General features: G+C 39.1%; 1 protein-coding gene across 6 annotated transcripts in view; it reads right to left on the bottom strand.

Moving 5' to 3' along the window:
* Positions 1–2,480: 2,480 nt before the first annotated feature.
* stard8 (StAR related lipid transfer domain containing 8) overlaps positions 2,481–15,080 on the bottom strand; it is a 64,753-nt gene continuing 52,153 nt past the window's right edge. For 4 of the 6 annotated variants that reach the window (XM_081366881.1, XM_081366879.1, XM_081366883.1 and 1 more), the window contains 11 exons: positions 12,827–12,890; positions 11,233–12,545; positions 10,326–10,499; positions 8,840–8,999; positions 8,558–8,756; positions 8,251–8,461; positions 7,936–8,047; positions 7,556–7,777; positions 4,907–5,124; positions 4,186–4,362; positions 2,481–4,021 (listed from right to left, as the gene is read on the bottom strand). In XM_081366881.1, the coding sequence (XP_081223007.1) occupies positions 3,904–4,021; positions 4,186–4,362; positions 4,907–5,124; positions 7,556–7,777; positions 7,936–8,047; positions 8,251–8,461; positions 8,558–8,756; positions 8,840–8,999; positions 10,326–10,499; positions 11,233–12,545; positions 12,827–12,890 (2,968 nt within the window). In that variant the 3' untranslated portion in view covers positions 2,481–3,903. The remainder of the gene's footprint in view (positions 4,022–4,185; positions 4,363–4,906; positions 5,125–7,555; positions 7,778–7,935; positions 8,048–8,250; positions 8,462–8,557; positions 8,757–8,839; positions 9,000–10,325; positions 10,500–11,232; positions 12,546–12,826; positions 12,891–15,080) is intronic. The other 2 variants (XM_081366882.1, XM_081366880.1) reach the window with 1 other exon arrangement.

Here is a 15,080-nt window from a genome sequence, read left to right as displayed (position 1 = left end):
CAGATTTTAATCTTTAGTATAAGGGAAATTTTTGTTCATCAAAATCAAAGAATCTGCAACCAAATACTAAATATGATTATTTTATTTAGGTTTATAGGAACTTGTGCAAAAGAAATATGGACCTAAAAATGTCAGTCAATTGCTGTAATTACTACATGGTTCAGTTGATAGATCTAAAAAAAAAAAAAAAAAATACATACAAATTTAAGATTAGAGTTTGCACTTGAGATCCATCTTCATTATTTAATTTCTGGTTCAGGTACTGGACAGAAATCATGAAATCATCATGCCCAAAAACGTATAGACCTGTGGGAGGTGTGTACTCTTAATTTAGTCATTTATTAACCATAGCACAGTTTGATCTTTCTTTAGTACTCCCATTTCTATCCTGCAACAACAGGCTGACTCGACTCAAGACCCGGTCTCCTATGAGGCACATGCTCTGTTTCTTGTGGTGGAATATGTAACTAAGTACATTTACTCATGTACTGTACTAGTGCGAATTTCAGCTACTGCTTCATTTCAGTATTTCCATTTAATACAACTTTATACTTTTACTCCAATACATCTCAGAGGCAAATATTGTTCTTTTTACTAATTTGATTCTCAATACCAGCCGGAAAATGTAGGTGGGGGAGTGAATGAACAGCACTCTCTTCCACCCCTCCACTGAGGTGCCCTTGAGCAAGGCACCTAATCCCTAATCGCCCCCAATCGTGCACCGCAGCAGTGGATGCTCACTGCTCCAGGTGTGTGTTTACCATACACTGCTCCAGGTGTGTGTGTGTGTGTGTGTGTGTGTGTGTGTGTGTGTGTGTTCACTATTCACTGCTCCTAGTGTGTGCACTACTGATGCATTACTTGTGGTGTAGAGTTGTAATGTTTTTGCTGTCCTTATTGTATGGATAAGAACTTGACTGAAGTTCTTGCATGTGTGTTTGGAGAGATTTTTGATCAGCCATTATCCAGTGGAGTTTATCAAGCTCTCATGGCCAGGTGTCCAGCTCTCTTTTTCTTCCTAAATAAATAATCAAGGTTTGAAATCAACTTTTTCACTCACTGACCAATTTGGCTACACGTTACCGACCATCCAGAACTTCTACTAGCCAAAAACAATTTCACAGCGTATCTATCTATCTATCTATCTATCTATAATGGCTATTTTTAACATTTTAAGCTTTTTTTTTTTGGTTGGCATGGTTTCTTCCATCTTTTTTTCCCCCATGTACATGGTTGAATGAGTTTATATGAAGAGTGTCCTTCAAGGAAAAACTCTTTCCCTGAATATATTATATAATACGTTTGGTTAAATGCAAATGGTTGCAGTGTTTATTTTGTAGGCTCCTATTGCCTATTGACTTCTTTCTTGGGTTAAATTGAGCATTTGGTTGCATTCATTGATATTCTTATGTTGTGCATGTTTTTGTGAATAAAGATAAAATCAGGATGTAGTTTATGAAGCAAGAGAAAAATATGAATGCTTAGCCTACAGCAGTGTCGTGCACAGACCTCCGATGGGGCAGGGGTGGTCGTCTTTTGGTCTCTTTATTTCCCTTTATCATCCTATTCTTTTCCTAGGATGTTTAGATATGCATGCTGTTCTTGACAGTTCAAATTGTGAGTCAATTCGCACCGTCCCTCATCAAACCCACCATGGTCTAAGCTTCCGGCGACCCATATGGACGGCCCGCTGTGAACACGGCAAATGGTCGACAAGTAGAAAACGCCGCAAATACCTTCTGATTAGCTAAACAAATCTTTTTATTTTATTGTTTACAGAAACTAAAGCTGTTACAGAGATCGGGATGATATCTGAGGACAGTTATTTAACTATCTGGGAATAGAACTTTCGGGATAAAAACTTTGGGCATTTTAAAATAACTTACAGCACCTGTAATGATAAGGTTTCACTTCACTTTCTGCATTTGACAGATGCCTTTACTCTTGACATTTGAATTTCCTTTAACTAACCCAACTCATTGTTGAACATATTTTCGGACCTATTCAAAAACAATTCACTCTCATGCAACATTAAAAGGTGCTCGGGAACGGTCTCCTTTTAGTCTGCCAATACAGCATAATTGGCCAATTTTAGACACTTTAATTAACGAGGCAAAAATAAGGAGCACTTTATCTCCCTAGAGAAATGACAGCTCAGGAGTTTTCAGTGCAGGGCAGACTGTCAGCACAGACTGTGACTGTGAATTAGTCATTACTCTGTATCAATCAAACTCATTTGGAATAAATACTGTAGAAAAGCAGCTTGTATAAATGGGAGTTCTCCATCACCAGCTCTATAATACATTGACATGTTTGTTTGCCAACCAAATCTGTGTCCTTAAGTGTCCTACAGAGCTAGCAGGACACCAATGCGATTTAAATGGATAGCTGCTCACCGCAAGACACCTGTTAGTTGAATTAAATTCTGTTTTCAGGCTTAACACCTTCTGTCTGTATAAAAGCCAAAACAGAAACACCAATTTTTTTTTTTTTTTCCTGGAAAAGTTCCTTTATTCTCATTGCACGAAAGGCTAAGTTGGCACGATACACAAGAGAGTATGATTGAAAATGACAATCAAATCAACAAAAACGACACCTGTGTTTAACACTGAATTATCATTCAAAAAAGGGAAGACTTGAAAGAACTTAAACATTATGAGTTCTGTACATTAGAAAAAATCAAAGCACATATAACCACACTGTGGCACTTGAATCATTTCACTTCAAGGCAGTACACTTAAAACAACATGTATAATGCAGTTATACTTTTAAATAAATAAAATACTGATATTACATAATGCCCTGGTGAAACAGCACAGATTTAACGACAATTGTGAGGCAAAACACGAACACGCATACGCAAATTTCTCTTTAGTTGCTTATAGGCACTTAGGACTTATAATAATAGCAGATAAGAACAGTGATACGAAAAACAATTATCTAATTGTATAAAAAAATATTTTTACCTTTTAGGGGAGATAAAAATGTAAAAACGTAAAGCTGTATTAAGAAAGTCTCTTGAATATCATTCCCATGGATTCCATGCAGACGTTAAGTTATTAAAACTTCACAAATGAAGTTTGCCACATGCAAATGGCTGACGCAAATAAATTAAAAAGGGGGGTGGTGGAAAAGGAAGAAAGGGATTGAGGTCACAAAAATAACTGCATTTGCAATTTGGCCTGCATACATCAGATTATCTTTGATTATCAGTTATGTACTATGTCCGTGGAGAAGATGTCTCACTTTGCTAACAGCACCACTCATAAATTTGGGTTGATTGGGACACTTTTTCCTAGTAATTTCAATGGCAAAAAGTGTCCTACAGAATGCAAAGTACACAGGGAGCTTATAACAGCACATCACGTGTCATATGATGTTATGAATGTTTGATGATTGGCTGCTTCTCTTTGCCAACTGGTCATTATCATTGCAACGTGACAAAATTCCTGTGCAAGTCAAAAAGCAACACTTGTTTACATTTACCCTGAGAATCAATGAGGGGTCTGACAGACCACACTGGATTATTAGACAAAGATTTTAAGGCATACCAGATGTGTATCGAGACACAGTGCTTAACACAAACCGATATAAACAATTACACAAACAAAACACATACAAGATTAGACGCAGTATCGACAGTATGATTGTGAGCTTGAGCTTTTTCACATTAATCATCCATGGCTTTTAAAACCACAATGGGTTTCATTTTTTTTTGCATAGTCCAACTACTATTCTACTTAGTACTGTGTCCTTTGTCATTCATTCCCAGTTTAAAACATTCTCTACTGTTCTTACTTTCCACCTTTGGACACATGCCTTTCCATCTTTGTTTTACACCTGCACTCTCATAATTCTTATTCTTTCTCCTACAAAATAGTCTCAGATTTAACCCAAGTGGGTTTAGAGTTTGGTTTCAGGTCCTCGTGCTGTTAGAACTGGGAAAGAACTGCGTATTCTGGCAAGCTCCATCGCACACAGATGGCCGAACACTTTATTATACCAATCAGGAGAGCGCCCCCTGTGGAACAGAAATACAAAAGATTAAAATTCATGGTGACCTTCATTAATTGAAACCTTATTGTAAACATTAGCCTGCTATTTTCGCTCAGTGTATTGAGGAGCATCAAAAAACACGTGCAGTCACGTGCCTGAGAGATTGTTCGTGAAACCGGTGCGTCTTACCGTAGATCAGCTCTGCAGTAGTGTGTGAGCCGGGACCGCCCCATTCCACACGGCTCAATAAAGATGCGTGATGTCAGAAGCACAGCCCGTAACCCTGCCTCCACCTGGACGTTATCATGGTCCACAGAGGAGGACACAAGAACGCACAGCCCCTTTGGAAGATCACTACACCAACGTCTGCAACACAAAATACTACCATTACCAGGATTACCAGGAGGCATCTGCAAACTTGATGACTAAAAACATTTAAATGTATATTTTATTAATAATAAATAAAATATTTGCATTAAAAATAGTACATTCCGTTAAATATTTAAACCATTATTAATATATTAAAAATCTAATTCTAATCAAAACTGAAATGCTATAAACAAAATAAAAAAAATACATTTCTCATATATTATTTTAATAATTAAATAAAAATATGCATTTTCTCCCCTCAATAATTATTTTTAATTGAATGACATACTGTTCTTGAAACTTCTGAAATCACAAAATGAACTGGGTATTCATTTAATTCAATATTCTATTCAGAAATTTCTAAAGAATCAGTTTGGAACCAACAATCCTTAAGGATTCTAATGGATCCAAAAAATCTGCATAGAAATCCAGATTACTTACTTATTCTAGGCAGATTCTTATTTGATCCCATTAGTGTTTGGATGTGGCACAATAAAGAATCAAACTGATCACACTAAAAGAGTTTTTTGTAACTCTGTACCTGAGCACTATGAAATTTCTCCGTGGATGTGGAGCCATGCTGTCTGTGATGTAATGGAAAACCTCAGTGTTGTTTTCCAAAGTCTCAATGACTCGACTGTGTAGAAGGTCTTCATCCCACAGGTGGCGCTCTCGCAGAACACGCTGCAGCACCACAGCAGGAGGGGCCTCTATTTCCACCGAAACGCGCCATAGACGCATTGGCTGCCCGTCTCCTACCTGCAAACAACCAGCAGACCGCCACAGTGAGCACATTGAATCTAAGAGAAACCATTTTAGCAGGCGATTTGATGGCAGATGGTCTAGATTCAGTTGTGCCAACTGTTCTCATGGTGCTTGGGCATCTGATTTTTGCAGATTAATCTAAGAGTGAACTGCCACATGCTGTAAAATCTCATTGCCCTGAGTGCAAGCAAAGTCTCTTTCAGGGAAGTCATTACACTCGGCGGCCATCTTTGAAACGCCTCTCGGGCAGCTATTTCAGTCATGCAAGTATAGCTCCCATCTCTTTGAATGGGAAAACTTCAAATTCTCCAAAGCTGTTCACGAAGTTTACGATTAAATTTCATATTTGAAATCCCCAATGAAATCTGACAACAACTGTCTCATAAATTTTGTCTTAATGCTGAAATCATGGCCCAAAAATAAGAAAAAAGCTTTTTTCAGGCTGGACCAGCCAGTGCACATGTAAGCGGGCGTCTCAGAACACTGACTGTTTCTATAACAATCGGAGCTTCTAACAGCAGCTGCAGTGACGCAATTGGCGATTGGCTCTTTTACTTAGAAGGCAACCCGTAACCTTAGAAGGTTCCAGGCAACCTGTAACCCGTGTTTTTCCAACTCGTAACTGGGAGTACATCGTTCCAGGCAACCTGTAACCCGTGTTTTTCCAACCTTATACCCGTGAAAGTGCACTGGAACGGCAGTCAAACCCGTGACTTCCCACCCGTGAACTCGTACTAGATCGATGTACTCCCAGTTACGAGTTGGAAAAACACGGGTTACAGGTTGCCTGGAATGCGGCCTTACTCCACCATATTGCGCAATGCAGTTTCTACGAGTGCACCGTCTTTGGTGTAGGTGGCAAGAGACAAGAAGGGTACATCTGTCTACTGTGGGCATGTACGCTTCAGCCTCCCTGACTGATGGTAACTGGCCAACTGTTTGACAAACAGAGACTATCTTCAAAAATATCTTCAATCCATTTTGAGTGCATTGATTGCCTTTTAACAGCCACATACTTTATAAAATAAATTGTAAAACTGAAACATAGGTATTTGTTAAGCATGTTTCCTAATAATACAGTTAATTACATAAATAAATATAATTTTTCTTGTCATTCTGACACAATTTGTCATAATTCAGAGGGTATGACTGGGAATCTTTCCAGACACTGGAATTATCAGAATGCTTTGTCATCGGCAACAATAAAACCAGGATCAATTAAACAGGGTTTCAAAGAGGTTTCAAAACCATTATGCAACATAATCATGTTAATTCTTAATTTGCTTTCTCTCTTCTGCAAAGTCTAATTGTTATCATAATCCGCTCATAAAAGCTGTATAACTGAAATATAAATAACATTTACAGAAAAAGTATTAAAAACACCCCCCTTATGAATGTGGTTTATTAATGATTCAGACATCTGAGGTAGATTCTGAATGTCCATAAGAATGACAAAAATCATTAGTCACATGTCTTGCAGTGCATGGTTTTAGATAGCCGTCAAAATGAAAAAACTCATTCACATTAAAAGTAATTAAGACCTTGTGTCGTTTGTGAGAAAAAGAGAAGCTGTAATGCATATTGGTTGATGGAATTAAACTGAGCACCTTCCAAGTCTTTTTAATGGACATTAAATAATTCAAGACAAATTTATAATATAATAAAGTAGGAACAAATATTTATTTATATAAAGCTTGTAACCTTCATGCACAGTCAGTGTTGAGGACAACCTGCCATAGGTAGATTTACAGCTGTGCCATGCACCTTTCCATTTCTTAATCATTTCTAAATTGATTCAACCACACTCCAATTGGTATTTAGTGACCTGGAAATGTGCTTGTATCTATCCTTGCCTCATGTTTTTCCATTCCTCTTTCACAGAGTTGCTGAGAGTGCTCCTTTTTCTTCAAGTGCTGCCACAGTAGTCACTCACCAATAGTTGCAGAGGTGTATTTATACTAATTATACTAATTTATTTATTTAAACAACTGAAATAAGATTTTTTTTTATATTCATAATTATTCATTCATCACTTTGTAGAGTTTTAGTTCAAGAGTTTTAGTCTCTCTCTCAATGCATGTTTACTTTTTATTAAAATTTGTTTTTGAATTTTTTAATCAAAATGTCATTTCTCAATCTTCCAGTGAAAATACAGACTTCCCTCGAGTGCCGGACCTCTCAAATCATCTAGTCTGGTATATATATATATATATATATATATACACACACACTTGTAATGTGTAATATATTGCAGACAATACTGTATATATATATATATATATATATATATATATATATATATATATATATATATATATATATATATATATATATATATATATATATATGTATGTATATATATAATGTCATTATATTATGTAATTAAAGCTCTAAAGAGACTCTGAGGATATGTCTGTATCTCTACCTTTTTATAAGCCAGTTCAGTGTTGTCGGGTCCATGGGCATGATGCCAGCCTTTACTCCGCTCAGATGCCTCTCTAAGAAGACACTGAATGTTGTCTTCCAGGTACGCCCGATAATCCACAGGCTCGCCCAGGGCATTCACCCCGAACCCGTGCAGAGGCAATGGCTGGGCATCAGCTGCCACATAAGAATTCCTAGACTGGAGCATCATTTCATGCGGGATCTGCAGAAAGAAACGGGGACAGAAAGCTGATCAGTGCAAAAATGATTCCCAAAATTAATTCCTGCCACTGTTAATGTATACTAAATATGCAAGAAGACTTGAAATGTTTTGCCTGCAATGGATGCAGACAATGACGTTAGAAATTAAAATGTGGCTACCTGGAACAGCTTCTTGCATTCCGTGATCATGTGACTGAGGCAGTGTGTGGCAGCCATGTTCTCACTTAAGTCCTTTTGGACTGGCTTGTCTCCGCCTTTCCTGCTCCTGAGCCTTTAACCAAACCGAACATAAATAAAAATAACCAAAAAGTTGACAAAAAAACAAACAACAAAAAAACTGTTCTGAGAGAGATTGGAGGACATTTTGAATGCTGTTACAAAAACTGGTTGTAATCTTTGATTCCATTCTGTTATGATGTTTACATTCCATCAACTTTTGGTTGACCAGCCATGGAGGCAAAATGTGACACACACCTTGGTGAAGCTCCATCTTTCTTGGAGGCATTCAGGTGCAGTATGGAGGGTGCGAGACAGACAGCCAGACTCTCTGCAGTCATCTGGTTTTCCTGCGCAGATGCAATGTCACTGAGGAAATAGAGCAGCGTCTGTAGAACCTCTCTGTTCTCATCAGGAAGCAGGATCACGGCTGCCTGCACGGCCTGTAAACGCTGCTCTGCTGGAACAACTACACACACATACACACGTGGGGGAGAGTTGTAAAGCTTACTGACGCAATGATGTGTTAAAAAAATGTGTGAGACTGACTGTGTGTGTCACTTACACTGATATGCATGTAGAAAAGTGTCTGTAAGCTTGGAGGTGAGCACAGGTTCAGGCAGATCTCTAAAGTACTGTTTAATCAGGTCAGCCACATCATAAGCTGATTGGCCCTGGTAGGTCACATGATCGGGGGAATTCTCATTGAGCTGTCTTAGGGCCTGGATACGGGATTTAACCCCTGATTTCCGGAATATTCCCACCTGTAGAGAGGAATTAGAGATAAGAAGCTGTGTTTGTGTGGTTGAGCGTGTGTGTGTGTGTGTGTGTTTGCTTGCAAACAAACCTTCTCCAGACACTGGCTGCGTAGGTATCTCATCGCCTGCTGGATGCTCTGAGGCAGGGGCTGACCAGTTCGCTGGACGTTTACTATCGGCGGAACGCCAAACACATGTTTATCTTTGTAATCTGGAACTTTGGAACGCTTCATAAACTTTGGAACCACCCTGACCAAGGACAGAGAGAAAATAAAAATACATTTTATTTTATTTAATGACTCATACAATGATAACTGAACAGGGAGATGTGACATGAATGAAATTACATACTTACTTTTATTTATTCAAATAAAATTTTTATTATATCATTGAATTGATTATTTGCTTATTAATTATTTCATTAAATATTTACTAATTTACTGATATACGTTGTTATATGAATGTATAAAGGAGGTTTTAAAAGCACACTAGTACAAGAATCCAATACGTGGATGTCCACAATAAAACCTGAAATCATGGCAGCAGGCTGTAGTGAGAGAGCAAGAGCAAATGGAATTGCAATAAACCCTGTGAAAATTGGATCTGTTCGCTGCCTATGACACTGACACAAATGCAGGCCTTTGACAGTGGGGTGTGTGGGAATGGACGAAAGTGGAAAGATAATGCCTCCTCAGTGACTGGTGCAGAATGAAATGAATAATATTTTAGATCTGCGAGCCAAGACAGGGTCTGATAGACCTATAAGCTTATCATCAGAAGTCCTTTCCTACAGCTGGAGTTTAAATTTTTTCATAAATGCAAACATTTTTTTCATAAATGCAAAAATTATGAACCAATTTACACTTCGTTCCTGCAATCATTGCCAAATAGAAATGACTGAAGAACTAAAGTGTGTGTGTGTGTGTGTGTGTGTACATAAAGAGAACTGTAATTTGGAAGAGGTAGATATGGAATGTAATTTTCATAAGCAGTAAAAAGCCAGTGGGGGAACAGATAGAGAGACGGAAAGATACTGTCATTAACTGCATCTGTTAGAGCTGTTTACTCAACTGATTGTGCCAATAAAAAACACTTTTGGCAGAAATGAGATTTCCTGCATTAGACATAAGAAAGCATTAATGCCACAGCTGACCTCATGAGTCAGATAATGTGTCCACCAACAACAGCACACATTTTTTTAGAATGGGAACATGCCTTGTGCTACAATCTTGGGTGTTATTTCAGCCCATTCTCATCCTAGGGCGTCATATATTGACGCTTTTGACATTTCGTCTACATCGAACGCACATGGCACCCTTTAGCGTCAATATGAGACGCAGATAGATATGGGCCAGAAGGCGCCTCCTAGCGGTCTAACCCTAACCCTACACCAGACCTAAACCTACCCATAACCGAACAAAGCTCTGTGCGTCTCATATTGACGCTAAAGGGTGCCATGTGCGTTCGATGTAGACGAAATGTCAAAAGCGTCAGTATATGACGCCCAAGGATGAGTTGGTTATTTAGAACATTTATGACAATGAAGTATGCATGAAGTAGAATGTGTCATCTCACCAGTTCCAGCCATGTTTGCTGGTGTCCGTGTGTTTCTCTAGGATGGCGGTCAGTCGCAAGAGGCTGAATTTCTGCAGCAGGTTGAGTTGGGCGGCCGACTGCCTGTTGATTTCTAAAGACGCAGAAGTCACGCTCGGACGATGAGAGTTTTGGAAACTGTGCCAACGCAACTTTCTGAGTATAAAGAAATGGGTGGAAGAAAGACAAAAGTGATAAAAACAAAAACAATAAAAGGATGAACAGGAGGATATAAAAGCAGCCCTTTCACTCAGTTCACTCTCTTGGATGTATGGGACACATGTAAACTTTATGTGACAAAAAGCCTCAGATGAATGATATTCTAAAATGTAAAAATGTACTTGATTACTTATTTTCAGAACATATATTATTTAGTCTTAAGCATATCATTTAGTGAGGTTTATTCATAAAAAAGACAAAAAAAAAAACATTTGCCAATATAGGGTTAATGTATATCCTACACAATTTTACTTAATAAATGTTTTAAGAATGTTTAGATATTTTTATTGGAAAACATTAAGACAAAAAAATCCTGTGAAAACTGTAGTGAACTGAATGGGTGTACCCCATAGTTCCACTCTAGGCACTTTAATCTTCATCAGTGATGTGTTTGCATGAAGTGGAAATATATTTTTAATATGGAAAAAACTAACAAATCCCAAACACAGATGAGCTGCAAGAAGGCTTTCGAGGTACACACAGCTGTCACTGTCATCAGACTCCAGTTTAACAAAAGACAAAATGAGTGTCCTGTATCCCTCTCTCTCCATCACATACTTTCACACAGAAATGAGAAACACCTGATCTGGATAAGTGCTAACTGCACTCACAAGTGTGGACAGGACAGAATTTCCTCTTTCTATTAAGTCTAACCATCAGATTTACTCACCTGCTGGGTCTCGTGAGTGATGCTCCCACCCCTGAGTCCCTCCTCTCTCTCATTCCTCCTTCTCCCTCTCCCTCATTCACTGAGTTTCCTGCACTATCGTAATCGCTCACTGTCGTCCCAACATCTGATATGGATTGCTCATCATAATTCAGACTGCTGGGTAATGTCGTGTCTGCTGTGGATGCAGTCTCCGCATTGGATTGGTCTTGCGACGGAATGCCGAGCGAGCGCGACCATTCGTCGATGTTTTGCTGTAGCCCGTGTACGTGCTGTAGAATGTCGTCAAGGTGCTGGAAGGCTTTCTCTTTTCCAGGGTCGAAAATGTCACATGGATTGCCTGGTGTCTCTGAAACATTGTCGTAAATGCTTCCAATTGAGCCCATGGAAATTCTTTTCCTCCCAAAACCTGAAAGAAAATCTTGCGACCCACTGCGACTAATGCTTTCATCCAATGAAAGGTCTCCATCTTCTCCTGCCCAGTCACTATGTTCAGGGCTTTGAGAAACGGAGACCAGACAGAGACTTTCGATTGACAGAGACTTGGGGAACGTTCCAGGCTTGTGGTCAAAAGGGAGGTGGACCACACGATCCTCTTTCCTCTTACCGTTGTTATGATTGGTTAACTTTGGCATCTCCCAAGTTAACTGGTAGTCCTCAAGGTAAAGGCACGCTCTGTGAGGCTTGTGCAAAGTGGCTTTCTGGCTAACATTACTGCGGCATATTGTATGTGATTTCCATGCCTCATCTTTGGTGATTCTGAACTTATTCGTGGTTTGTCCAGGCAAACTTGCATCGGATGTGCAGTGCAGACCTGAGGGTGGCTGATGTTGAGTTACTGTTGAAATGCTCTTTGGGACTTTCTCTCTCTCACTATCCCGCTTCTGTATTGATTCTTTCCTTCGTAAAAATGATCTAGAAGGGCGCTTCGGCTTCTCTCTTACGGACGGCAGCGAAGATGAGGATCCGGTGTCATCGTTCTCATCTTGGCCAGGTGAGAGACAAACTGACGATGCACCTTCACCCACCGTGACGTCACTGAAAGCCACAACCTCTGGAGAAGTTGTTTCCCGGGCACTGTCTAAGCTCAAGCTGCTAGTGCTGAGGTCAGAGGTCAGTGAGGTGACTTCTAGGAGACTGATGTCACTCAGCACACTATCGCTACTACCCGAGGGTCTTAAGGTTGAGGCCCGGTTGCCAGGAGGGACAGGGGTGGGTGAGAGAGTGCGGAGACGGGACCAAGTTTTACTCTCACGCTGAAAAGCCCAGCGGGAGCTAAGGGCACATGCGTCATCCTCCTCTGAATCCTCACTCTGCTGATGGTAACACAAACATGCACACTTAGATAATGAAAAGCCTTTTTTCCATTTTTGAAGTATTAAAAAGAAAAGTAGCTAACCAAGAGTACCAGAATTCACTCTACTAAAAATAGCATAAACACAAGGACATATATCATTTTTTTTAAAGGATTGTTAAAGTTAAGTTTAAAAGATAACATCCAGTGGAAGTCAAAATTGATGAAAACAGACAAGCAAAGAGCAGTTGTCAGCAGACCACCACATCACATAATTGGATTAGAAGTGGACGGCATGTTTACCTGTTTACAATGAAAATGAACCTCTAAGCTCATCGCAGCACATTTGTTCAGGGTCGTTAGCCTCCTAAACACACACACACAGAGAGAGAGAGAGAGAGAGAGAGAGAGAGAGAGAGAGAGAGAGAGAGAGAGAGAGAGAGAGAGAGAGAGAGAGAGAGAGAGAGAGAGAGAGAGAGAGAGAGAGAGAGAGAGAGAGAGAGAGAGAGAGAGAGAGAGAGAGAGAGAGAGAGAGAGAGAGAGAGAGAGAGAGAGAGAGAGAGAGAGAGAGAGAGAGAGAGAGAGAGAGAGAGAGAGAGAGAGGGCATATCTGAGTGTTGTAGGGTTTAAATTCACATGTATATTCTTGGTTGAAGAGGCAGGGCGGCAGAGTGGTTAAACATCCTGATTGCTAAATTAAAAGTGGTATGTTAGATTTTTAAACACTCAACCATTAAAAAAAATACAACACTTCATGACTCATCCTTCAGTATCGACATTCAAACATGAGAAAACTCACTTTCAGTAAAACATATGCTAAACGCATAAATATAAATTAATAATACAAGCATTAAAACACTAACATAGGAAGAGATGCGCGTAGTTATAAAATCAAAGACAAGTGGTCATTCACAAGTGGTCAATCTGGTATAGTAATACCAGGTGTAAATGGTCCCTTCAAGTGCACCTTGATTTATTATTTATTTATGATACTTATTTATACTTGATATTTAATTTTTGTTTTTGTTTTTATAAAGCAAACTTTACACTTGCTTTATATAACTGTTCACACCTTTAAAATGATTAAAAATAGGATGTAAAATTAAAATGATGTGCAAAATCATTAATTTCCATTCACTACAGACTTGCTTTCCACTCAATCTCTGGATTACAGATATATGATATTATCTATATTGTAAATCTGTGTTTCCGCCATGTTTCACATCAGCACGGCCCTTCCAATGTCACAACTCATGTATTATCTAGAATTCAGACTTTAACACTTCGTAAATACAACTTCGTTTGGTCATTCATGTGCTCGGAACTCATAACTGCTGTATTTCAAACCTCACTTGAAGGGCACATTTACACATGTAGGGCACATGTGTAAATGGGCTCAATGCGTTCTTGAGCAAGACACATAACCCCAGATCGCCTCAAGGGGACTGTCTCTTTAATGAGTATACTATTTAATAAAAGTAAGTGTAATAAAAGCGTCAGCTTAATTCAAGTACATATTATATGTTCCTATGGTTAAAACAAAGTCACAAACTGTGATGTAAATGTGGACATATCAACTATTAACAGCAGTTGTCCAGGCTTAGAGCAGTATTTAGATTATTTGATGTTATTTCTGTAAGCAGTTTATCCAAGCACACATTCAGTGAGTGAGTGCATGTTTGTTGATGTTGACTGAGCCCTGATGATGTTCCCAGCTGAATTGCATCAATGCCACACTTGACAGAGTGATGAATGTATCAGCCCATGTATCTTTTCTAGAATGATTTGAACTTGACTTCGCTGCTCCCTCCATCTGCGCCCGATCGGCTCTGATATGGCAGAAATTTTGTTAAAGGGTAGAGAGACGTTCATCACCATATCATTATTTGATTATCAGTACGTTTAGAGTTCATGTTCAGTGTACGAGTAAGTGATGCATTCATGTGTATTCAGCCCTCTCTGTTAATTAGTGCACTCATTGTGCTTGGTGTGATCTTATTCTGACTCTGATGCGTGTATATGTAAGAAAGATGATAATGATTCAGCTGTGAAAATCATCACAGTTGAAGCACAGACACTATAAGATGCAGAGACATATAGTCCAAACTAGCCGGTATAAACACACAAGCATAATTGACCATCTGTTTTGACTGATGTAGTCGATTCGCACCAATGATCACAGTTGCTCTCTTGAACACGCATCGTCACACCACAGTGTTTGGTGCCCAGTGGCCACAGGATTTCTGTTGGACATAATACCTTTTCTGCATGACAGAACACAACTAATTCTAGAAAACAAACAAACAAGAGGGGGTGTGTTCGATGTGGCATTTGAGATACAGATAATAAGAGTGTGTGAGTTTGTGCACATCAACACATCAAACTAATTAGGCTACTCTTTGTGAATAATAATCAGCAGGAAGGCAATAAGGATATATAGTGTTAAAGCTGCAGTCCGTAGTTTTTCCTCTTTGTCGCCATCTCTGTTAGAAAACTGCAATTGCAGTGATTCGCGGAATTATTGAATTCACGTGGGTTGTGCCTCGGCACAGCACGG

The sequence above is a fragment of the Scardinius erythrophthalmus genome (assembly GCF_964197995.2).
Source record: "Scardinius erythrophthalmus genome assembly, chromosome: 5".
NCBI lineage: Eukaryota > Metazoa > Chordata > Actinopteri > Cypriniformes > Leuciscidae > Scardinius > Scardinius erythrophthalmus.
This window is presented reverse-complemented; position numbering and strand designations above follow the sequence as displayed.